Here is a 26469-nt window from a genome sequence, read left to right as displayed (position 1 = left end):
TGTGTGACCAACACAAATTGCCTGAGTTTCATTTTCTTTATTTTGTAGGCCTCATTTGAAGACAAGCTGTTATAACATATGTAAAGAACTAAGAGTGCTTGGCACATAGAAGTAATTCAGGTAATTATTCATAGAGAAAAAAAATTAAAATTATTCCATCATTTTATAAGTAGGCAATTGAACTTTATACATGCACCTCTCAGATATAACTTGATATTAATGCTACAGAAAAACATCCTCAAAGTTTTAAAATCTTTTAATGCAATGTTCCCTAAACTTCAGCTATAACCACCTATCATTTGTATTATTACTTACTTGATGTTTTTCCAAATCATCTTTTCTTCCTTCTATCCCCACCTAGAACATTTAGATGAGCTAGTTATATCTTTAAACTATAAACAGAAAAATAAAATTATAGGGATTAAAGATTATCTCTGACCTCCTAGAATCATCTTGTATCTATCTGGCCAGTGGTGGTGGACCTCACTTTGGTAATCAGTGTTCTGAAGTTACATAATAATGTATGTCTACAGATCATTTTCCTAATAAAAATTCCTAACACCATGCAGTTTTTTCAGTAGTTTCCAAAGCAGGTAGATTTATAAACATTGAAGATGTTAAAAAGAAGAAAGAAAGAAAGAAAGAAAGAAAGAAAGAAAGAAAGAAAGAAAGAAAGAAAGAAAGAAAGAAAGAAAGAAAGAAAGAAGGAAGGAAGGAAGGAAGGAAGGAAAGGAAGGAAGGAAGGAAGGAAGGAAGGAAGGAAGGAAGGAAGGAAGAAAAGAAAGAAAAAAGAAAAGAAAAAAATAAATAAATCTAGGTTACTGATTAAAAGTTAAGTACAGGACCTAACAGGAGCTTACATGATCCCCAAAAGCTTCTAAAATTAATTAATAAAAATGGGCATTTCGTGCCAACGATATACTAGGTTCATTATTTCAGGCTTTGGTCATAAACATCTTTAAGAGATATAACTGTAACTGAGGATATGAAATGTGATTAATAACTGCTACTACCATGAAGGAGTGATATTAGGTTACATTAACTGATAAAACTGAGCAAAGCACATTTCTTTTCTTTCGAAACTGAAACAGAACAAGAAGAAATTTCTGTATATCAGAGAAAATTACGGAATAAAAACAGCATATATACCTTAAAAGAAAAACTGTATTGTCAAATAGTCTCTAAATGGTCCATGAGAAAACTTGGCTTTTTTCCAAACTATGTAAATAAACAGAAAAAACAAAACCAAAAACAAAAGTTTGCTCATAAGGACATATAATACCAGACACATTTATAATACTACAGGGGGTAAGATATTTACCTTGGTGCATTTTATTAATGATTGATCAAAAATCAATGGGTAGCTCAGTCAGTTAAGTGTCCTACTCGTGGTTTTGGCTCAGGTCATGATCTCACGATTTGTGAGATTAAGCCCCACATCAGGCTCTGAGCTGACATTGTGGAGCTTGATTGGGATTCTCTCTTTCCCTCTCTCTCTGCCCCTTCCCCACTTGCACTCTCTCTCAAAATAAATTTAAAAGTTTTTTAAAATAAAAAAAATAAAAATAAATCAATGAAGAATTCACTTCTTTTGAAATATAGTTATTTAGTATCAGAATTCTATCAAACATGTGGGCTTTATAATCCAATACTTTAAAATGATTGGTAACATTTCTTATGGAATTTAAGCCTCCCCATTTGACCTAACAGTTAAGTGTAGTTTAAAAAACCTGCCACATTAATAAAAAATATTTTGGAACTATATATGGCATTTATGCTACATCTCACTTACAAATAAGGGGGGAAAAAAACGTTTTGTTAATAACCACTTTTCCAGCAAGGATTTTTCATTTGGATTTGGGAGGTCTATCCATTCTGTAATAGTTCAAATATACAGCCACAGAGGAAGTTACAAGATGCAGGTTTTAAATTACATGTAAAGGGTATTTGTCTAATTGAATAAATTTCTCTTCTCAGCAAAGAGTAAGCCTAGATAGATACACTTCCTTCTTCTTTCAAGCCATGCCAGATACCGCCAGGAGGTAGGTAACCTGAAACTACTGGCTGTAGGTTCTTTAAGAAAAAGAAAGACAAGCTCAGTGAGGAGGTTCTGGTTGTTCAGTATACTCTGTCCTCTGAAAATCTGTGGGGAATGGGCACCAGAAGAAAACTGGATCCCTTATTGCAAGACAAGGGGTCCCTGTGACAAAGTTACTTTCAGATGCAAAAAAAAAACAAAAAACAAAAAACATTGGTATACATGTATTAAACTGATAAGGTTCTTTTTTCATGAAATAAAAATACTGCTAATCACCAATAAAGTAACATCACATAATTTAGATGAGGTGGACATGGGGAAAGCCTTTGTAGGCGTATCTAGGTATACTCATTCAAGTAAAAAAAAAAAAAAAGATGGAAATACATATTTCATGAAAAATTACAGTAATATACAGGGTGAAGCAAGAAACAGTAGAAAGCAAGTATCAGGGAGAGTACAAACTGGAGAGGGTGTGCCCCATCTAAATGCATTCCAGGTAAAAAGAGAAAACTGAACACTATTCACATCAACACAAAACACATGCTGACCTAATTTAGACCATAGGCCAGGAGGCTGAGATCCTGGTGTTAAAGTCTGGGAGTTTGAATACAAGGTAGATGTAGGAACAGGAAGTTAAACCGAGCTTACCTTGTCTACTTTTTCTTAAAAATCTAGATTTTTTTTTTGTTTATTTTTATTCATTTTCTATTTTTTCTGTCTGTTCACTTAGATTTAGCCAGTACAAAAGATTTAGATATAACCAGAATATAAACACATATTAAAAATTAAGTTGCCAAGTTAGTTTGATACTATCAGTATTACTTCATCCATTAAAGATAAGCAGTAGACATCTTACTATGTCTGGTCCCTTCCTACAGGGACTTGGTCCTCCTCACAACCATTCGAACCATGGAGGCCCTGCCAAAGGAGGTGTCCTACTGCCCCTGCCACTCTGCCCCATGGTTCACTCAAGAGAGGACACATGACCCCAGAAGGGTCACTCAAAGATCTCTACCAGGATTAACAGAGACACCAAGACAACCCCTTCTGAGATTGAAAAAGGTCATGACATTATGTCTATAAAGGTGTACAAGTTGTCTTTGCAACTGACAGAGCCCCACAGGGAGAGGAATGAACCCAAAGGAAACTGGATACAGAAAATGGAGACACATTTCTGAAAGGTAAATCACCTGGATCTAATTGTGCCTACGTTTAATCAACTCCAGAAATTTTCAATTATAGGAATTAATAAATTCTCTTTTGTGTTTAAGCAAATTTAGACCAAGTTTCTATTACTTGCAAACAAAAACGTGTCATAAATGTAAGAGACAAAGAAGGTATTTGGGTTTTGCATGTATCCATTAATATCTTACTGCATCCTCTTTCCAGGGAAAAAGAGCAAATTTTTCCCCAAGGGATTTTTCTAACCTGACATAGACAGATACTCTGACTTAATTACCAGTACCTTTGCAGGGGGAGGGCTGTTAAACCACATTTTCTTATTTGACAACTCCCCAGATTTACTACACGTTCTATACATACTTTGACACAAACAATTCTTTGTTTGATAATAATGAAAATATTGATTATATGAAGTATCATACATAGCAACCTTATTTCCTGATCCCAACTAAGTGTTAATGGAACAAACTTCAAACAAACAAACAAACAAACAAAACTGAAAGCATTTAAACCAATTTTTAGGTTATATATGAAGTACCATAGTACTTCAAGAAAATTCAACCATACTGCATCAATAGACACTAATATTTGGGCCAATGCATAGGCCCAAAACAAAGAAATCACAAATACTAAGCACCTACTAGTCTCACAGGCATGATTAATGAAAAGACTGTTTCAGAAAAACAGCTATCATCATTTCCATTTCCAGCAGTTAAATCAATAGTCTCTCACCACAGGTTTCAAAGATGAAGCAAACCAGAGAAAGTAATGCATACTCACAAATTATAAAGCATGTCAGCCATGTTGCTACGGTAGTACAAAGCATTTCTATAGGCGCTTTCAGCTTCAGAAATTTTGCTCTGACTCTTCAGAACATTTCCAAGGTTACCCCATGCTGCCAAGAAGAGAAAGAAGTATTCAGGCTGAGCGTCAATCCAATTATACATGACATAATATCAGGGCGTCAGGAAGTACCACAGGGAGAGAAAACCTCCATAAAGCATTCTTAAGAAGGAAAAATTTATTTCCTTTATAATCCAACATTTCATCAAACCAGGAGATTAAATACAATCGAAGTCTTAAAAAAATTAAAGTAATTATTATGTCTCAAAGCTGATATACATATGCAGTTCATCATAAGGCCAAGAACAATGTTATCTTAAGATCATCTACAAAGACTTCAGGCTCTTTCAAATTTCAGTAGGGGTCTGCGTGGCCTGAAATTATTGTAAACTTACTGAACCAGAACTGTAAGAAATCATCTTAAAATAAATAAAGATTTCCATTCAAATATGATAAAACTGAAAAATGACATAAGAGAACAGCATATAAAGCAAGATAACTAAGATCAAAGCTATAAAGAGGCTTAATCATCAGAAACATGACACTTCTTAAAACAGTTAAACATATATGGTTTATTCAGATATAATGTTCTTTTATATGCTCCTTGTTAATAAATTTATTTGTAGGAAAGCCAGTGTCTCAGTATTTTCACACATAATACTTTTAAAAAAATCTGTGTTTTGGGGTGCCTGGGTGGTTCAGTTGGTTAAGCGTCTGACTTCTGGTTCCGGCTCAGGTCATGATCTCACAGTTTTGTGAGTATGAGCCCCGCATCAGGCTCTGTGCTGGCAGCACGGAGCCCTGCTTGGGATTTTTTTCTCTCTCTCTCTGCCTCTGTCCTGCTCATGCTGTCTCTGTCTCAAAATAAAGAAGTACACTTTAAAAAAAATAAAAAATAAAAAAGTATGTGTTTTCTCTTTGCTCTTTCTTTTTCACCCCAAGTAATCATGATGTTTCAACATTCAAAAGAGCAAACCTACACTATTAACAACTGTCCGTATAGTCTGCAGACTTAGGACTCAAGCCTGGATGCTTCTGCTGCCTTTCTTCTTTACCGAAAGGAGAGGCGGTATTGAGTCCTAAAACCAGAGTCCTTCCCAGGCAGAGGGCAGGGATGAGAAGCCTTTTGTGTATCGAGAATATACTTATTTGGATAATTACTGACTTTATCTGAAGAATGAAAGGGGTTTGGCGGTATCAATTTTTAATGAATAAAAAAGTGTAGAATCTTTCAGTAATGAAGTTGCCTGTGTGCCCTGCTAATTTAACACTGTGCCTTAATTTACTAGTCTGTAAAACAGGAAAAATAATTAGTATTTCATGGGTCTTGTGATAAGGATTAAAGGTGTTAAGACACGTGGCAAACACTTAACAAATATTTGCTATTATCATTATTATTGTGATTGGTGCTCTTTTGCAATTTACCATGTCAAGCATTGCTTATAGAAACAATGTCAAATATAACGCATTATATGCCATTATGTTATCTACAGAGAATAATAATCTTCTATATTTGGAAAGTCATATAACTCCTTTTTCCTCTGATGGAAAACAGAGTGAAAGCACTGCACTTACAATTACTCATCACTTAATAATGTCACATACCACACCACACCGTTGAAATGGATCGTCTCACTGAGCTCTCAACACCGACCTGTACATAAATACCCCATCTACTCTGTGAGTGAGGAAACAGACTCAGAGACACTAAAGAAGTTGCAAAGTTAAAACAAAAGCATTAGAGCAGGAATTCCAATCCAAGAGTGGTGGCTTCCAAACTTTTTCCACCATTCACCTAAGATTTTCATACCACATTTCATCTTTCACTGCAAACCAACTTTCACACACTACAAATCAGACCTTGGCATTATGAATCCATGAAAAATTGAATCCTTAAGCTGAAAGATAAAACTTAGTTTTAAAATATTGTCGAATTAGTTTATAATATTGACAGTTTATAATATTGAATTAGTTTATAAGTTTATAATAATTGTCAAATTACTTTATAATATCCAATAATATAATATTGGAATAAAATTCCAATATTAAGTTCAGTAACAGGAAATATAGCAGGAAAAGCATATAGTAAAGTAAGTTACAATTATCTTCAAACTTAATAGGTATAATGTCACATGTATTTTATATCCAGTCCTGCTTCTCCCACCATCACCATTACCAAATTAATAAAGTATGGATCTATGGAAACTTCTAATAGCCAGGTTGTTTTCAACCCACTTCACTTCTCTCAAAGTTCTGCTTTGATTGTGGCATTAGTGAATGAAAGCATATTTACATTGGAATCACTCCACAGAAATGCCTCCAAGTATTAATTTAAGCATCAGGAAAGCACCATCATAATACTATCTCATCCAACCCATACTCTTGGAACACAGATGCTGAACAAAAAACCAATAGCAAAGAACTGATTTGAATATTTTAAGGCATTTCTTTTCAGGAACTTACATCTCAATTAAATAATAAACTAACAAGTGTTTCTCTTTTTAATAGTCAACAGACATAGAGTTATGCTCAGAATATGTTTACTGAGTTGGTCATTTATTCATTTATGTACGTATCTAATTATTAAACAAATATTTGCTAGCACCTAGTCGGTGCCCGGAACTTTATTAGGGGCTGGGTGCACAGACCCATACATACATACAAGTTCTCACCCACGTGGAGCTTATGTTTGAAGTGGCTTATGTGAAGAGGAGTGGGGAAGGAGGACCACACCAGAGAATAAATGGGTTAACTTCAGACAAAATAAAACAAAGCTAGGTAGACTGAATGAGGCCAATTTATACAGATAATCTTAGACACAGGGAAATGTATGTGATATCTAAGGACTAAACGATAAGGAGCTCAGCCTTACAAAGATTGGTGATGCCAGATAAGGGGAAGAGTGAAAGCAAAGGATCCAGGGTGGCTTCCACTGGGACAGGCAGCAAAAGAGATGGTTATTTCAAAGTGAGAATACAACTCAGAATTAAAAACCACCAGCAAGGTTATCTGTGGCAAAGCCACAATGTAATACCATGTTTCTTGTTCTTTGTCCAGATGGAAGCCTCTCACATCTTTATGATTCAGTCATTGCCCTAGGTGACTGGGACAAGAAAAAGAAAATTCCCAAATCAAGCATATACTTGTATTTATTTTTTTTTATTTTTTTAACGTTTATTTATTTTTGAGACAGAGAGAGACAGAGCATGAACAGGGGAGGGGCAGAGAGAGAGGGAGACACAGAATCTGAAACAGGCTCCAGGCTCTGAGCTGTCAGCACAGGGCCCGACGCAGGGCTCGAACTCACGGACCGTGAGATCATGACCTGAGCCTAAGTCGGACGCTTAACCGACCAAGCCACCCAGGCGCCCCAAGCATATACTTTTAAAACAATTTTACCTACTTGTGGAACAAAGAGGAAGGAAGGAAAAAAGTGGGGGAGGGGGAGGGTAGACTTTGATGTCCTGAACTCATCAGACTCTCACCACCAGGCTATATTTTTCTATTATATATTACACATTCTTACAGAATACCAACTTGAGACAAGATTACTTTCAATCCATGATAAATGAGACAAAGCAAGATTACTTCATAATTTGACTAAACAGAAAAAAGAAAAAGGCCAGTGTACAACCCAAGAAACACCAAAAACATCCCTCTCTCTTCCTAAATGAATGGCCTCTTTATCCAGTCACAGAATTGATTCAGCATCCAATCTAGAGAACACCCTGCTTCTTTAGACGCTCTCCCAAATCACCCAACCAATATTCAAATTCTATGACACAACCTCAGGATGCCCATGATGTGGTGTTCCCTCAGTGCAAGTAGTAATTAAGCCAAATTCCTCACTATCACTGTGTTCCTGATGGTCTTAGGCTGAAAGGCATCACACTCAAATATGAAAACAATTCCTTTTCAAAATCCCCCCCCCCTTTTTTTCCCCCTCAAGCTCATTTATTACCTGCATACCAGTCTCCTCTTTCAGTGTTAAAGAAGAATGGACAGATCACCACTACCTGGCTTCCTGCAAAGTGGGCAGCTCAAATATTTGTCTCAAATTAGCAGTGAGCATTCGGGTGTCCCCCAAATCATTATTTTCCTTAGTCATAAGTTTAAGGCATCAAAATCCCTTTTTTCTTAAATAACAGTTCTTCAGTACTGTGTTTACCAAAATACATTTTAGGTTTTGGGTGTTTGTTTGTTTGTTTGTTTTTTGGTGTAAAAACTGCTGTCACTATTTCCACACATTCAAATTTAAATATGATTAATTATTGCATCACTGCTACAAAAACTCAATGCTGGGGCTCCTGGGCAGCTCAATCAGTTGAGTGTCCAATTTTGGCTTAGGTCATGATCTCATGGTTTGTGAGTTTGAGTCCTGCATTGGTTTCTGTGCTGACAGCTGGGAGCCTGGAGCCTGCTTCGGATTCCATGTCTCCCTATCTCTCTCTGCCCCTCCCCTGCTCACACTCCATCTCTGTCTCTCAAAAACAAATAAACATTAAAAAAAAATTAAAGAAAAAAACCCTCAATGCTAACATAAAGATCACTTCTAAATACATAAAACTGTCTTATAGAATATGACCTAAAATTTAAAAATTCCACTGGGGTCAACTAAATAGTAATTCTTTTCATAAAAGTGATCATTTATCGTATTTCAATAAAAAATTTTTAAAAAATCAATGAATTAAAAAAAACATTTAAAATTTAGCTATCACAGATATGGTTTAGAAGAAAACACATTGAAGTGAACTATAAAAAGTATATTTTAGGAGGGCTAACATCATGATTTCACAGCTATATAATTATCCTAAAGACTTAATCAGAGTAGCCATGGTTTTCTTGTTATTTTTTTTTTTACTTAAATTTGATATCAACCAAGTCAACTTTTTTTTATATCAGATCAATTTTTAAATGTAGCTAGTCTGAGTAATTGAAACTACCCAAACTATCCAAACTTGAATAATATGGAGGAATATTCTAAGGCTCATGGGTAGGACAATTTAACACGATTAATATAAAAATTAATTAACATTAATTTTCCCAAAATTAATCTATAAATTCTAAGTAACTTCAATCAATATTTTTGCATTGTTTATTAGTATACTCAGAAAATGTATTCTAACCACAATCTAGGAGAAATATAAAACTTGAGTTTTTTTTTTTTTTTTTTTTTTTTTATTTTTGGGACAGAGAGAGACAGAGCATGAACGGGGGAGGGGCAGAGAGAGAGGGAGACACAGAATCGGAAACAGGCTCCAGGCTCCGAGCCATCAGCCCAGAGCCCGACGCGGGGCTCGAACTCACGGACCGCGAGATCGTGACCTGGCTGAAGTCGGACGCTTAACCGACTGCGCCACCCAGGCGCCCCTAAAACTTGAGTTTTATACCATATTTATCATATGCAAAGGTAAATTCCAGATAGCTTTAAAAGTTAAATGTGAAAAGATAAAGCTAACAAGGATATGTAAGAGAATATCTTGTGGAAGGAGAAGAGATTTCTTAGAAAGACCTTCAAATATAACTCAAAAGGTTTACAAAATGATGAATTTGAGTATCTCAAAATTAAAGACTTCTAATTATTGAGGGATAACAGGGACAAAGTTAAACATGCATTAATACATTAGGATAAGACATTTCAAACATTTAAATAAAAAGAAGAAAAAACTCCTAACAAAGCAACCAGAAAAAGATAAATCCAACAGAGAGGGGAAAAGGATCGGCAAAGGAAATGAACATAAATTAAAACAAAATAAGTAAGTTAAAGCATCTTAACTAATATCCAAATTCCTTAGCAATCCAGAGAAACATAAATGAGAACAATGAGATTTGAGACTGGCAATATTTAGAAAACCGGATAAAACCAAGTACTAGTGGGATTGTGGGGGAAGGCCCAGTGTACTATCTGGTGGCAGTGTAAGCCTGAGACAGCCATCCTGTTGGGCCATTTGACAGAACTCAGTCAAATCAACAAGATTCACCAAATCCAGGATAAGCCCTAACCAGCAATCCCATGGCCAAAGAAATGTTCATCGAAGAGAACACGTAAAAGGGTGTTTAATGCAAGCCTCTTAGTGTTGGCTGGTAGTGGAAAGCAATCAACATGTCCATCATGGGAGTACCACGTGGGAAATAAACTTCATGTATTACTATGGACAGGTGAGGACCAACAAACGCCATATAAACACTGACACATGAATGGACCTTAAAAAGCCAACAAAGAATAAAATATCAGGTGCATTCTGTGTCACAACACTAGCTATAAATGTTAAAAATTCATTTCACCCAAAATATCACTACACATTTTGCAAAGGCATACTACAAATCTAAGGATGAAAATCAAGTACATTAGAGCAGTTGTCTATGGTGCAAAGGGAAGATGAAGTTAGGAAGAGTTAATGGGAATAAACACATGAATAAAAGAGAGGAAACCTGAAGGGATTATCCTGGTCATGATCAAACTGGCCATGAACCTAGGAATATAATTAATCTAACTGTCTACAACTGGGTTAGGTGGAGAGGGGACACAGGGGAAATGGAGGGGAGGGAAGGAAAGGAAGGAAGAGAGAGAAGAAAAATTAAGGTCCCACATTCTTTTAAAATAGAGACAGGGTTATCCTATATCCTACTTAAGGAATAAGGAGTTTTAACATTCACTAAACTTTTTCTTGTACTAAGACAATCAGAAACAGATGTCTGGGATTATCTTCAAATTTTCACTTGGTAATTACACTTCGGCCCAACAGAACTAAAAGATCTTACATTTTCATTAATATTTAATGTCACTTACATTTTTTTTTACATTTTTAGGCCCATATATTTTAGTGATGCACTCATTTCATAAATGTACTTTTTTTAAAGTACAGTTTTATTGAAATAAAATCTCTGAAATTCATCCAAGAAATTGTGATGAAGCCTAAAAAAATATCTCATTGCTTTTAAAGTCCATACTTTAATAGACAGGGTACACACATGAAATCTAATTCACACTTTAAACTCTGAAGATAATATAATAAAGCTCTTCTTTGAAGTTCAAAAAATGTTAATTAGTTATTTCTAAAATCTCTATGTAGTTTTTAAAAGTTCTTCCCAATAGCATCTCAAAATATTCAGAGTATTCATCTTATTTTTGTTATTTTACAAAATGAGTGTTATAAGAAACTGCTTTCATTTGAGAGAACTGCTGTCTCATCTCATGGCCTTACCCTGTAGTACTCTGAGCCTATGCAGAGGAAAAAGTGGAGGGAAGAGGAAGGAGAGAAGAAATTTTAAAATAGATTATGATAATAAAGATAATAAGAGTACTTCCATTATTTAAAGCTTACTATATGCTTTGACAGTGTCCAGAACTTAACCCAATAAAAACCTCTGAGGTATATTACTACACCCATTTCATTGATGAGAAAACAGGAGTTTAACTCCCTAAGTAGCAAAAAGTTATTGACAAGGCAGATCCAGATATTTCCATGCATCAGAATCCACTTAGAGATAAAGCTGTCTCACACTGTCAATATAAAGTAGAATAACCTATTATAATACTCAATATTTTTACATATTTAATTGAGGGACTGGAGTATAATATGAAAACAAAATAAATTATTCAAATGAGTCATCAGCCCTCAGAACCACTAGGAGCAAAAAAAATCCTCCAGGGACAACAAAATAAAGCTATCCTGTACCCATATTTCATAATGTATTTTTCATACCACAGAAAAATTAATGCCAAACAATATATTAAGTGTTTTACATTTCTTTGGGAATATAATTTTAAATGTCACATTTTCCAGTTAACTTGTTGGCAATAGAACATACTCTGTAAACAAAAGGTTGTTGCTCAAAGATGCTGGGGACTCGGGTACATTTATCAAGATCTTGTAAGTGCCCTGAAGATGCCTTGCACGGAACAGACATTTAAAAAGCATTGTTTAACAAGCACATGATTTATTCCCCAGGACTAAGCATACAGGATGATTACATGAAGGGAAAGCAAACAGCTACTTCTCAGTATAAGAAAATCAGCTTTAGAAAATCTGACCTATGAAGTTATCTTATTTTCGAAAAGAAAACAAATTTTTTCTGGTGAAATATCAGGAAGTGAAGTAGTTAGAATAACTCTTAACATCTCAAGGGCCCTTCACATTGATATTCAACTGCATCTAAAAGGTATCCACTTACGAAGAAACTTGACCTTAATTCACAATGAAAGCTCCTCTTGTACTTAGTCCACAATCTGCCACAGTTTATTTTATGTTCCTTGAAAGGCAGAAGAACAATTAAATATTCCCATCTTGCTAAAGTTGTTCTAAAGAGAAAATCAAATGTGAGCTCCCTCTAGAAATGCTAAGTGATCTACAGCAATAAATACCTCCAATTTTTTTTTTTCAAAACCCTCATTCAAATACATGGTATTTCTAAGTTCACAGACTAACTTCAAACTTACACTATTGCAATTTCCTATCTCTTGACAGATTTCACAAAATCCATGGAGGAAGATTTGAGCAATTTTTTCAAGGATATTTTCACTTTATACTAAAAGTCTGAAGACATGTATACTTACTTATCATAAAGGTTAAAATAATTTTCTTATGACTTTGGCATACAGCACTCTTCAAAAAATTAGCTAAGATGAACGACTCCCTTAATATTATGATTTAAATTTAAGCTACTTACCATTCAGGTCTACAGAAGCAATCATGCCTGAGAGTGATCATATCAGCATTTTCATTTCACTGGTGCAATGATCAGGGTCACCAAAATCATTAAGGACACTCACTTTGGACTTCTGCCCTCAGCTCTAATTTATTTTTACCTTAGAACTTTAATATAGGTCTTTAGACTCTATCTCAAAACTTGAGTTCTATGTAAAGATCTGGCAGAATTGAAACATTTAACTACAAAAAATACGGTAATAAATCCTCAATTTTGTTTCCTCCAATATGAGTTACCTGTTTGAAATCAGAATGCTACCACCAAAAAGGGTTAAAAAATTGAAATCTTGCCAGTTATCAAAGCCGGACCAGGTGCAAAATAAAATAAATACAGTAGCGCCTAATGTGTCTGGTAAGAATTATGTCCATTCAGATGACAGGCCTAAATGTTGTGTATATATTAACTCTTAATCCATATAATAAAGAAGATTATCATCAGTTAATCCTAGAGGAGGAAACTGAGTCTCAGGGAAGTCAAGTGACCTGTATAAACTAATAAAGGTAAAAGTTATGTCTGTCTCATTCCAAAGCCCTTGCTTATAATCACTATGGAACACAGAACTTTAGGTAAATTCCCCAAAATGGGATTACCAAAGATATAACTTAAGTATCATTTTAAGTTATAAAGGTTAATTATGTTAAACTTTCTCACTTTAAAGAGGGGGAAAGAAAACTGCCAAAGGAGAATTACAAAGAGCCATGTAACTGCATGGAACTTGCAATAAATGCAATATATATATAATATGTATATATATATATATATTGCAATGTATGTATATATATATATAAATGCAATATATATATATATTGCAATGTATGTATATATATATATAAATGCAATATATATATATATATATATATATATATATATATATTATATGTATATATATTTTAAACTACACTCCTTCCATTAGTAAAGACCATAAGGGAGTCAACATTTGTAGCCTGGGCTTTTTACTAATTATTGATAGTCACTCCAGGGAAATAAAAGTCCTTATAAGACGACAAGAACTTATTTTTCCTATAGTAACAAAACCTTGAATTATTACAAGAAAGAACATATTAAGTGGGTAAAAGAAAAGAAACTGTCTAGTTAAGATGTAAAGTGAAAAAGCAGACATAATGTAAAGACTATGATTCATAGGATACCAGAATTCATACCATATACTTTTATGTAATTCTAATTATAGCAATTTTATAATATGCAATTATTTCCTCGTAGTTCTGTATCTTTAGTTACTTCGGATGAACCTGAAACTAAATTTATTCCTATAAAGAAAAAAACAAGTATTAAAAGTGACATGGTAGAATTTAGTAGCCCAATAACATGTTAACACTGTCCTGAAAACATTGTTAGTCACTATAATATCTATGTGCATGGTACAATATCCACATATAAAATTCAGAGCAGGTTTTTGCGTTTCAACACATTTAGAGTTGTTCCTTAGCATCTTAGCATCTGTCATCTCTACCACATTCCTGACACTGATGATGGGCCACCCCCATATCTATAGCCCAGTGTCTGTTACCAGTTCCACTCGTGATCTGCGCTGCTGGGTCTCCCCTGTGCCTGCCTTTATTCATGAACTTCTCTCATCTGTGGTCAGAAGTTTTCCCATGGACTCTCCATTAAAACAAAACAAAAAATCTGCTCTATATCCCTTTCTAATGGCAACGTGCTGTCTGCAAAGTTTCAGAATAACTAACCCACAGTACTATAATAATATCATAGTAAATACAACTGCATGTAGAAGTGTAATGAATTTGGAAGCATCTAAACCTGGAGTTTCTCCTCAGATCTTAAAAACAGACCCTTTTGAGCCTGTCACACTGTTAAAAGTAGACAACAAAAACACTTGGTGAATATATAATCCGGCACACCACATACAGTGACCCTGTTTACATAACAGGCTACTGATTCAGTGCAGGCTTTTTAGAAATTCCTCAAATCTGACTGATCTCTCATGAAGTCAGACTGAGACTGTGAAGTTGTTCAATGGGCACCTTTAGATTGATTATAAAGAGTGGCTGAGTTGCTTCTGATTTTGTATCAGAAAGAGAAATGTCCCAAAGAATCCCTTGCTTCTATCATGGGTGCCATTGTCTGAGTCTGGCTCAGGTCTGAAAGATGAAAAATGCGTAGGAAAGCCAAGAGTTTTTAAACAACAATATCAAGAATCCTAAACAACTCCAGGGGGGAGAAAGAGAATCCTTTTATTTATTTACAAGGGGATCTTTTGTTCTCCTTTTTTAAATTTTGTTTAAATGTTCATTTATTTTTGAGAGAGAGAAAGAACAGTAGCGGGGGTGGGGCAGAGAGACAAGGAGACACAGACTCCAAAGCAGGTTCCATCCAGGCTCGGAGCTGTCAGCACAGAGCCCAAGGTGGGCTGGAATCCAAGAGCCTTGAGATCATGACCTGAGCTGAAGTCAGTTGCTTAACCAACTGAGCCACAAACGCATCCCTCCTTTGTTCTCTTAAAATCGAATCTCATAATCTGCTTTATCTCATAGTGAATCCTGTCATCATTGAATGATGATGCCATCAAATGGCCCAGGTTAGTTTCCTCCTAATGGTCACTAAAAGGAATTTTGATGTGGAAATGTAAAACAAAATACCCGAAACCAAAGTTTTAGTAGAGTCCTGTTACCAATTAGATCTGGGTATACTCAAGTAAATTACTCGAATCTTCCATTTCTTATTAGCAATAGTAAAAGCTGTAATTTAGCAAGCTTGAATTGTGGGCCACACCCTGGCCTGGATATGCTACACACACCCTGTGTGGTACTGCACACTCACTATATAGATCAGCAACTTGAATTTCAGAGGGGTTGTGATAACACTATAAGAATAATGAGGGGCGCCTGGGTGGCGCAGTCGGTTAAGCGTCCGACTTCAGCCAGGTCACGATCTCGCGGTCCGGGAGTTCGAGCCCCGCGTCAGGCTCTGGGCTGATGGCTCAGAGCCTGGAGCCTGTTTCCCATTCTGTGTGTCTCCCTCTCTCTCTGCCCCTCCCCCGTTCATGCTCTGTCTCTCTCTGTCCCAAAAAAAATAAATAAACGTTGAAAAAAAAAAAAAATTTAAAAAAAAAAAAAAAAAAAAAAAGAATAATGAAAACAGCTATTAAGAGCCTGGGTTAAGATTAGGTCGCACACCTACCTTACTGCAAAATCTGCACTTTTTGCCATGCTATTTCTCCTTAAGCATTCTGCCTCTCAATTTTTCATCTGTGAAACAGGTGTAAAGATGCTTGCCCAAGTTAAACTCCAGCATGACTGAGATGATGAAATAAGATAAGAGATATATATTCTGAAAAGTACATTATTATGGAAAAGGAATGGTATTTCATTATCATCTAATAGAAACATAACCAATTAGATATACACTTTTATAGGACGTCTCCTATATTCAGGATCTCTGAGTGTGCCATTGAGAACTATATTGCCAAGTAAATCCAGGCCAACAAAAACAAAACTCAAAGTTTTGAAAATCGTCAAGTTCATATGTTATCCAAAAAAATCTGCTTCTAAATAAAAACATAGTACATCTCAAATATAGTGTATCAGGACACTATTTCATACCTTACATTAGCCTCTCTATATTAATTTTTGACAGTCACTTTTATCAACTCAGCAGCTAGTACTGAACATTGCAAAAGTAGAGTTAATACTAGGGAAAAGGGGCTTTAAAAACATAATTAGTAAAAATACAAATTTCAATAACCCATGTGAGTAAAAAATATTTATGCATGCTAATAAGAAAAAAAGAACAATTATCTATTGAATATGAAATCTCTAAAAACACTAATTACCTTTGCTATATGCACAAATCTTGGGCAACTATCATTTTAAAGTATTTTCCTGTACTTTCAGCTGACTATAACAACAGAATAGAGGGAGGTTAATTGTCTTTGCCTTTTTTTCTGTACAGTTGATGAGATAAAGGTTCTTTAAAAAGGCTACACAGCGGGGCGCCTGGGTGGCTCAGTCGGTTAAGCGTCCAACTTCAACTCAGGTCACGATCTTGCGGTAGGTGAGTTCGAGCCCCGCGTTGGGCTCTGGGCTGATGGCTCAGCGCCTGGAACCTGCTTCTGATTCTGTGTCTCCCTCTCTCTCTGCCCCTCCCCCGTTCATGCTCTGTCTCTCTCTGTCTCAAAAATAAATAAACGTTAAAAAAAAATTAAAAAAAAAAAAGGCTACACAGCAAATACTTCAGGCATTTTTGCATCACTTGAAAAACATGATATTGAAACGAAGAATGCTATTTCTTGTTTAACAGACTTAAATGTACAATCCAGAACACTGTACTTCCAAACAGTGAAAGCAATCTATTACACACAAGGGTAAAATAAATAGGAAGAATCCGAAGGGTCAATGCACTAAATGACATTATCACATCAAGTGAGGTATATAAGAAAGAGAAGGGCTGGTTTAGTCTCCGGAAGTTCTAATCTTAACTAGCTGGCATCACAGCAGGGGATTCTCAGAGGCTATTACAGGACCTTTTGCAACAAACACATCCACTGGGCACATATGAGTGATTAATGAACATTACGACCTATATAAGATGATTAGATTATGTGGTTTGGGGGACATAAATCTATTATTTTATCCATGAGTCTTAAAGTAATATTGACATGCAAACTAATTACATGTCAAGTTGATTAAAACCCATAGAGAAGCTATATTTTTTTAAAATTTTTAAATATTTTTCTTAAGTTTATTTTGAGAGGAGAGAGAAAGCATGCACGTGTACAAGTGGGGGAGGAGCAGTGAGAAGGAGAGACAGAATCCCCAGCAGGCTCTGCAGCATGTGGGGCTCGAACTCATGAACTGTGAGAGCATGACCTGAGCTGAGATCAAGAGCCGGACACTTAACCAATTGAGACACGAGTGCCCAGAGAAGCTGTATTTTCCTATCAAATAATCAGAATTGAGGTTAGGACACACTTTTTTAAATCCAACCTTTTAAGTTAAAACCTCAAAAGTAAGTATCTACTCTACGTTCAATTTGGGAATGAGAACCAGTAGCTATAACCAAAGCATGATAGGCCTCAGAGCAAAGCACCACATAACGTCTTCCTTCTAGAATCACATCCTAGAGCAAAGAGGCATGGCACAGGAAGGACTTTAGGGATGGTATCGCCTGCCCTCAAAAATGTTCTAAAAATCATTATCCTAATGTGGAACAACAAAAGATACTTTAAAATCCCATATCACTGCTTCCAAATAATAGAGTTTCAAAAGCAAAAGTAGTCTCAAATATACCATTTATTTTTTTTTAATTTTTTAATGTTTATTTATATTTGAAAGAGAGAGAGAGCAAACAAGCACACAAGTGGTGGAGTTGCAGAGAAAGAGGGAGACACAGAATCCGAGCTGTCAGCACAGAGCCCAACGCAGGGCTCGGACCCACAACCTATGAGATCATGACCTGAGCCGAAGTCGGAAGCTTAACTGACTGAGCCACCCAAGCGTCCCTCAAATATATCATTTAGACTGAAGATAAGAAAAATACAGAATACAAAGATTTGTACAATGTCATTAATTAATATGCTCATATTTTCATTACATAAGCCCAGAAACTCACTTCTACTTTAAAACTGTTTCAACACTCATACAAATACAGACAACACTATTCAATCTTAACCACTAGGGTGAACATGACTTGAAGCCAGCCTTGGAAAATATTCAGATTATTAAAGCAGACTTAAGTAGAGAAATGAGGTATTGTATATCAGTATTGCACACCACCAAAGTGTATTTGTAAGACTCAGAGAGTAAGCCAACTGATGAAGTAAAAACAGATAACCTATCAACGTATCAGAGACCTTCTGGTCTTTGCTGGTTGTCTCATGATATATAATTGAAGAAATTTACTCCCTTTCCCCAAGAGAAGAGAAGAAAGAAGAAAAACGATTTCTCGCATTTATTTTAGAAGCTCCCAGTTGCAATACACAGAGCCCCAAACATTATAAAACTGTGAGCTTCCTCTCCCATCCAGAAGAACTGCACTCACAGAAACAGTGCATTGACATCTCAGTAATCCCTGTTTTTGTCAAAACGTGACTCTCAGCTGTTTTACTAAATATCTCATCCAGTTCCTTCTCTCTAAATTTAAAATCCCTAGAAAGTTTCCTAATTAACATGTATATCTACACTCCTTCCAAAAAAGATATTAATGTTGATATTTTAATATAATATCCTGCGGCGTTTTACATAAAAGAATTGAATTATGCTGTTTAAGATGACTGAATGAATGTTCAGAGTGGCAGCTAGTATTATTGGGAATTAGAATCCTAAACTCCTAAACATATGACACAATAAAGCCTCTAATATAGCTCTGCCTTCCAGATGGTCTTTTTTTTTTTTTTTAATTTCTCTCTACTATTTAATCAAATTGGATTATGGTTTCTTACTTGGAAAACAATATTATTATCTTTTAAATCAAAACTTTTAATATGTTTTATCCTTATTTAATTTTTAGTACACTAGTTAATATGTATATTCCTGCTAGATCCCCCTGGCTGGTAATATTCATATTCCAAAATAACATACAAGTTTAATACTAATATGCAAAGCTAAAAAGATGAGATTTCTAATTTAATACCTGTATGTAAAAATAGGGCTCACACTTTGTCTTGGCCATCTTCCCAATAGAATGATATATAAACATTCTCCTACAACTAACCCTTTTTCAAAAATTATTATAAGAGTTGGAACATCTCAGATTTTTCCATAATCCCGTGAGACTTAACTGAAATCTTTTAAATCCATGATCACCAGTGATGGGTGGATAGGGGTATATGCGTAATAAAGGCTAAACTAAAAAACATGTTCTGTTTGTTTTCTTAAAAACCTGCAGTATCTGCGACATTATCTGTAACTTCTTATTACACCAGGAAACAAATATATTTTACCCCTCTGTGATTTATAACAGTTAAATACCTCTAATTTCATTTTGTATTAGATAGTGCTCTGATATACTTGTCAGCTTACTTTAGTAGCTTGGTTCTCTTTGTTAAAAGAGAATTTAAAATTTCAAAAATACTAGTTTAAGACTAAACAAATGACTCTATGCTCAAAAATAACTTGTAATACAACTAACCATTTCTTAATAGATGCCAGATTTGAAATCCTTCCTCAGCCTCCCCATCCTGGCAGCAGGTGGAACGCAATGTCCAGACATCCTCTCCTTGTACAGAATGCATAAAAATGCTAGATCAAAAAATAAAAATATTTGTTAAGGGATGTATTAGTTGGTAGGAAAGTTAAGGGGAATCCCTAGGTCTAGAAACTGCTTGCAAGCAGGAATCCATAAGGGTAAACAGCTCTGAGGATGTCATTCACTCTGCATATGTGACGTTATGATGAACGAGGCCTTGGGCTTTAATCAGCTTTAAGTGAGAGTTCAGATTGCAGAAACCACATAAACTCAAGCCCCTGAAAGCAAACAGCCTAAAGACAAAAGACAAAAGACTAGACAAAATCAAACAAACGAGCAAAAAAAAAAAAACCAACAAACAAACCTCAGAGGAGAAGGCAAATGCATTCTCTGTCAAAAATATCTGGACAAACAGAAAAAAAAGAATAAAAAAATTCCCTGGGAATTCCTATACATAAATCCACCTTCACAAAGTTTGGGGCAACACAACATCTGTTGTTCAAATCCTCTCAAAGTAAAAATATGTTTTAAACTAATCTTGCAACAGAGATTTCCAAAAAGATAGTGTGAGAACATTATGTATAGCTTTGTGCAAATAAATTTGAAACTAGTTAAACTGAACAAGATCCAGGAAGAAAAAAAAAATCCTGAAATCGATCCAAAAGTCAATCTTAAATGTTTTCAAAATCATGGAAGAAATGAAGAAAGTAGAATAAATTATGTCCACCTGTAAACAAAACCTCAGGCTCAGCCAAGGTTTGCAGGTACATTCTGCCAATTACAAAGAAAAAGGTAACTCTAGTTTTACTCAAAATCTTTCAGCAAACACAAAAGAAGTAATACTCCCAAACTGATTCTGAAAGATTAATTGATTCTAAAACCAGAATACGATAGCACAAGATCCGAATTGCCAATCTCATTCAGGAACATGGGTAAAAAACAAATTTAGAAGAATATAAAAATGATAACACATTATAATTCTTGGGTTTACTCCACAAATGCAAAGTACATTCATTAGAAAATCTATTAATATAAATCATCAAATTAACAGATTGAGTGGGGGGAAATCTGTGACATTATCAATATTAATTCCTAAAAACAAACCTTAAGCTAGAAATAAGAAGAAAACTCTACAGATAAGAGCATCTACAGAAAAACCTGCAAAATGTCCGTAATTAATGGTGAAATACTAAAAACATCCTTTTGTGAACAAGAATGAGACAAAAAATTTGCTGTTGTCACTTCTGTTTAACATTGTAATGGAGGTTCTAGCATAAAATAAAAGAAATTAATCAAAAGAAACAAAACTGAAAAAAGAATGGGGGAAGGTCTTCAAAGATACTGGTCTAATGTGTTCTTAAGCTGTGAAATGGCTACTTGTTTTGTTAGTATTCTTTAAACAGTATGTATACACATTTCTCATCTTTTCAGATATATTTAGGAAAAGCAAAAATGTTTGCATTTTAAGTATCAATCACAAAAACTAGTATGGAAATCAGAATAATTTAACTTCATATTTGTTTTAATAACATGCTAGTTTGAATTCCTTTGAAATATAGCCACTGGTAAAATGTATTCAATCTAAGGCAATGTTAATTTTAGGTTTTAGAGTTTTCAAAAGCCCATAAAGATTCGAAAAGTTTTGTTATGGATAATTTTAAAGACAGGGTAAGTAGTGTGTCACCTGCTTCATATTGTGGTCCAGTGTTTTTTTTTCCCCCATACAACTGTACTTGGGGTCATGAGAGCTGGAACTAAAGAAAAGATTTATATGTCACTTCCGTTCTTAGAGGCAAGGAAACCTGATGCTTTGGAACGTCTGTAGCTATCCCATCCCAACTAAACAGCAACCACTGATTCCTTCAAAACTCAAATGTTTTAAACTGGCCTTATTTTTTAACAATTTAACATATTTATTTTTTAAAATACTTTGGTTGAGCTAATGAGACATTTTCATTTTATTCTTGCCACTCCCATTATTTTATATTTTAATTTTCTACTCAAGAGAGAAGAGATGAATTGAGGTGAAGCCACATAGAATTTCTCTACTCTGTGGAAGCCTGAATTAACTTTGTAGTATTTTTCTCGCAATCAGCCTTTCCTGGTGCTTTTTGCTAGCTCTCTCCTATCACATCTCTCTGTTAAAAGTGAAAATCTGTATTTTACAGCTTTTTAACCCAGGCCAGCTGGTCTTAAGTAAAATGCTACACTCATTGCCCTTCCTGACTTTACTGCTAAATTTTATTTTTTATAAAAATTTAAACCCCTTTTAAAATATTTTCATCTTCAGAAATAACAAAATGAATTACTGAAGAAATACGGGAACATTTACTATACAATTTCAGTGTTAGCTGTTTAAATGCTAGCAGTTCACCACAATTAAAGAAGACACTCAACTAGAGGTAAACAAAAACTCAGACCATAAAATCTACAATGAATTAGTCAAGTTTCACATGACTTGAAGGTTTAGATTTCACTTAAATTATGAGTTGTTTCCTACGTAAAATGCTATTCCCTCAACACACTTGCTGCTTGAAATCAGAAACTACATGGGGTTGAAACAGCACTATCAGTTTTACATAATTCCAGGAAGAAAGAAAAATTGTCAAACTCCGTATAGCTGCAACAACTATTTTCTATCCTTTTCAATATCAAAATGGGCAGTGTTTGTCATGTGCATAAAGAGGAACTGAATATAGAACCCTTGGGTAATCACCTTTAGAGTTTTAAATACGTGTGTCATTAAATATACATCACTTATATCATTTCACATATTTACATTAGAAACAGACATTAAAATAAACTTTAGCTTTTGGACAAGTTTTCCTCGGATTAACCCTGTTTAATTGCTCCTATTTTTCAAGAAATTATTTTCAAACAATTAAAAATCATAGTCATGTTGTTTAAAGCAAATTGATAGTTAATAAACAAACTCTTCTAAGGAAATTACTTGATTTTTCTAATCTATAACTTAAAAAAATTTAAATGCCTTTGGGACCAGATATGCCACCTATATGCTATCATTCTTTGTTAAGTTTATGTGTTCACTGATCTGTTTCTGTATAATAACTTTGTTAGTCTGTGCTTATGACCTTAATGAATAAGGAAGTGGGCAAATAGTTGGTTTTAAGGAAGATGGTGATGAGTTTGAGGTACTGGCAAAACATCCAAGTGGAAAAGTTCCACGTGGATAAGAGGTCATGAGGAAAATAATTTAGAAATTCAATTACACATTTACCAATCCCCTACTATATATACCAGGAAGTGTTCTAGAATCTATACAAAAAGGAAAATAAAGGCAATCTTTGGACAGAACCTTGAGAATGAATCAATTTAGGAAAGAGGCCATCCTATAGAAGAAAGAGCTGTGGAAAATGAGAGAAAGAAAATGAAAATTGGGTAGTGCCTTCAAAAAAGCCACAGTAGCAGATCGATGGTACCCAATTCTCCAGAGAGCCAAACATATGGGGATTTAGAGAAAGCCAGAGGCCACGAAGAAGTGTGATCATACATGTAACCACTTTTAATGAATTAAAAAATGTTTTTTTTCAAGCAGATACTAATCAATATGGTTTCCAAAATATGTTGTTTTAAACACACACACACACACGCCCGCATACAAACACTTTCAAATATTATGTGTGTTGCTCCGTAAAGCAGTCATCAGAGAAAATTTCCTCTTTCCTAAGCACAAAAATGCAAAGAGTCATTGTGAAATCAGCAAACTACAGTAATCAACTATGTCTAGTATTTTCCTGACATTATCAACCACATAATGAGACAGGACTTGTGGTTTACATAGTCCAAATCAGCTATCATTTCTCCACCATCCAGATTTAAACCATAAATTAGCAGCACAGTCACTACGACAGGCTTCACCCATCATCATTTGCATCCAATCAGTTAATGACTGGCAGCTGTCTACAGGACCCATTACTGAAGGCAACAGCTTTAATGTATAATGCTTCATGAGGCTTCAAATCATATTCTGTTAAAGCACATGGTAGACTGAAGTGCTCTAAAATTTGCAAAAGCTTTCAAAGGAGGGGGAAAAAATAACTCAATGAAATAACTGTAATCTCTGACAACCTTAAAAAGGACTGGCTTTAAAGGGTTTCTAATCTTTTGCTAGACTCAAATAACAGGAGACTAAAAAAAAAAAAAAATTACCTAAAGGAAGATCACTACCAGTCTCATAATTCCTAAGGAAGTAATCATAGCCAGCATTATTATTAGCATGTTATAAATAGAAAAAAATAAAGAACCTAGTTTTGCCTTGAATCAAAATGGAAGCATATGGCACAGAAGGGACTCATGGAATCCCAAACTACCTCCTTTTCCTATTCTATCCCTCTTATTATGAAGTATATCTCAGTTCCTTATCTATCAACAGCATAATATTTAACACTTACATCTTCTTCAATGCATATACATCGTATCTCTAAAACTGATTATAAATTCTTCAGGGAGAAAGACTATGACTTTCACATTTATTATTCAATATATTCATTACAGAATGCCTTCTCTTCTCTAACAGGCAAGAAAACAGAAGCAGGGAGGTCAAGTGAGAGGCTTTTAGTAGTAATCCCATGAAAGATGATGGTGGCTTGGGCCATAGTGGTAGTAGTGGAGGTGATAAAAAGTAGCCAAGTTCTGGACATATTTTTAAAGACAGAGCCAAGAGGAGTTGCTGATGAAGCGGATGTCAGTGTTAAAGAAAAAGAAGAGGTATGGATGACTCTAAAACAGTGGTCAGAGTTGCTGGGAAAATGGAGTTACCATCAACTGAGATGGTCAAAGCTATAAGTAAAACAGGGGTACAGGTGATGGTGATGGGGTTGCAGGGCGGGAAGAGGGGAGGGGTACAGGGTTCAGAAATTCAATTTTTTTTTTTGAGAGAGAGAGAGCAAGTGGGGGAAAGGGGCAGAGGTAGAGAGAGTATCTTAAGCAGGCTTCACGCCCAGCACAAAGCCAGACACAGGGCTCAATCTCACCATGGTGAGATCATGACCTGAGCTGAAATCAAGAGTCAGATGCTTAACCAACTAAGCCACCCAGGCACTCCCCAGGAATTCAATTTTTGAGGTTTCAAAGGACTCACAATACTAGTCAGTGATATATGCACTTAACTAATAATACTTAGAGCACCTAAATATTACTTTAGCACTTCTCAAGTACTAGGAAGGAGACAGGAAAATATATTGGAAACCAAGGAAATGCTTCATAATTGTTTTACTGAGTGAATGGATGAAGAATCAAGCATTTTAACCATGTCACCAAAATAACTTAATCAAAATTGGAATTACAACTGTTAAAAGTATATTAGCCAAATATATCTAGAAATGTATCTGGAAAGTACCTAGGAGTTTACAAAATGCTTTTCCACCTATGCTGGGACAGGGACAGCATACTCTAGCATCTGAATATCTGCTCCTCCCTCCCCCTCCCCCCCCCCACCCCCCACACACACTTCTTCAAGAGTAATGAAATTTGGCTGGATACTTGGCTTCTCAGAAATAAGATAACATTTTCCAGCCTTCCTTGCAGCTAGGTGTGGCCAATAGTCAGTGAGCACACATGGTGTGTGCAATTTCCGTGATACACTCTTAAAGAGAATGGGTACACCCACCACTTGCACTTTTTTCTCTCTTCCTGTTAGCTGAAGTGCTGATGTGATAATGAGCCATCTTGGACCATGTGGACAGGGTGACACTACCGAGATGGCAAGGGAACAAAAGAGAAGGAGCCCGAATCCTGAAAACCCATGGCGCCATCTTATCAGCTCTGGGCTGCATATACTTAGATTGTTACATGAAAGAATAAAGCTTCTATCTTAGTTAAGCCACTGTTATCTTGGCTCCTTGTTACAGCAGGTTAACCTGAAACTTAACCAATGAATTTAATAAATCTGCAGAACGACCCTGTGATGAAATTAACACGCTGTCTTTTTTATTTTTCATTCCTTACAATGTATCTGGTTTTAAACAGCAGGAAAATAAACTGGCAACATAGCCTTGCTTTATATACTTTCATCTACCAGTGAAGAAAAACCAGCTGAAAAGCATTCTGTTGAGAACTGATTGCAACATTTTTTACAGCAGGAATTGGGTTTATGCATTCACTAAACTGTGCAGCATTCACTACCTACAAAAGCCACATGGTAAAGATTTGTTTCCACACAACTGAGGAATTCTCTGCTATGCACTAGCTCAATTTTAATGTTTCTACTCCCATTAAAATCCCTGCAATCTATTAAGTATTGCAAGTACCAACAATTACCTCCTTGGCTTAAAGAAATGAGTAGCTGCTCGCTGAACTCTTAATTGGCAATCAGATAAGGATAACAGAGTTGCTTCTGGGGTATCTAGATCTTTGCATATATATTCCAAGACCCATCAGTATGTCACTCCATACATTTGGAACAGTTTTACACTTTTTGTATTTGAATACTGGTTCAGAACTGTGTTAGAAAAAGTAGAAAAAGTCCAGTTCAAATGCTATTCAGCTACCATAATGTAAAAGATAAATAACTT

At 35.3% G+C, this 26469-nt stretch overlaps 1 protein-coding gene and 1 pseudogene across 1 annotated transcript in view; both read right to left on the bottom strand.

Moving 5' to 3' along the window:
• TMTC2 (transmembrane O-mannosyltransferase targeting cadherins 2) overlaps positions 1-26469 on the bottom strand; it is a 397116-nt gene that overhangs the window by 176982 nt on the left and 193665 nt on the right. The window contains exon 4 of the mRNA XM_047066931.1: positions 4001-4115. Coding sequence (XP_046922887.1) covers positions 4001-4115 — 115 coding nt within the window. The remainder of the gene's footprint in view (positions 1-4000; positions 4116-26469) is intronic.
• On the bottom strand, positions 8088-8184 carry LOC124502850 (uncharacterized; annotated as a pseudogene).

Source organism: Lynx rufus, unplaced genomic scaffold (genome assembly GCF_022079265.1).
Source record: "Lynx rufus isolate CCGP_SWC_20201006 ecotype Redwood Valley unplaced genomic scaffold, mLynRuf1.p SCAF_7, whole genome shotgun sequence".
Lineage (NCBI taxonomy): Eukaryota > Metazoa > Chordata > Mammalia > Carnivora > Felidae > Lynx > Lynx rufus.
This window is presented reverse-complemented; position numbering and strand designations above follow the sequence as displayed.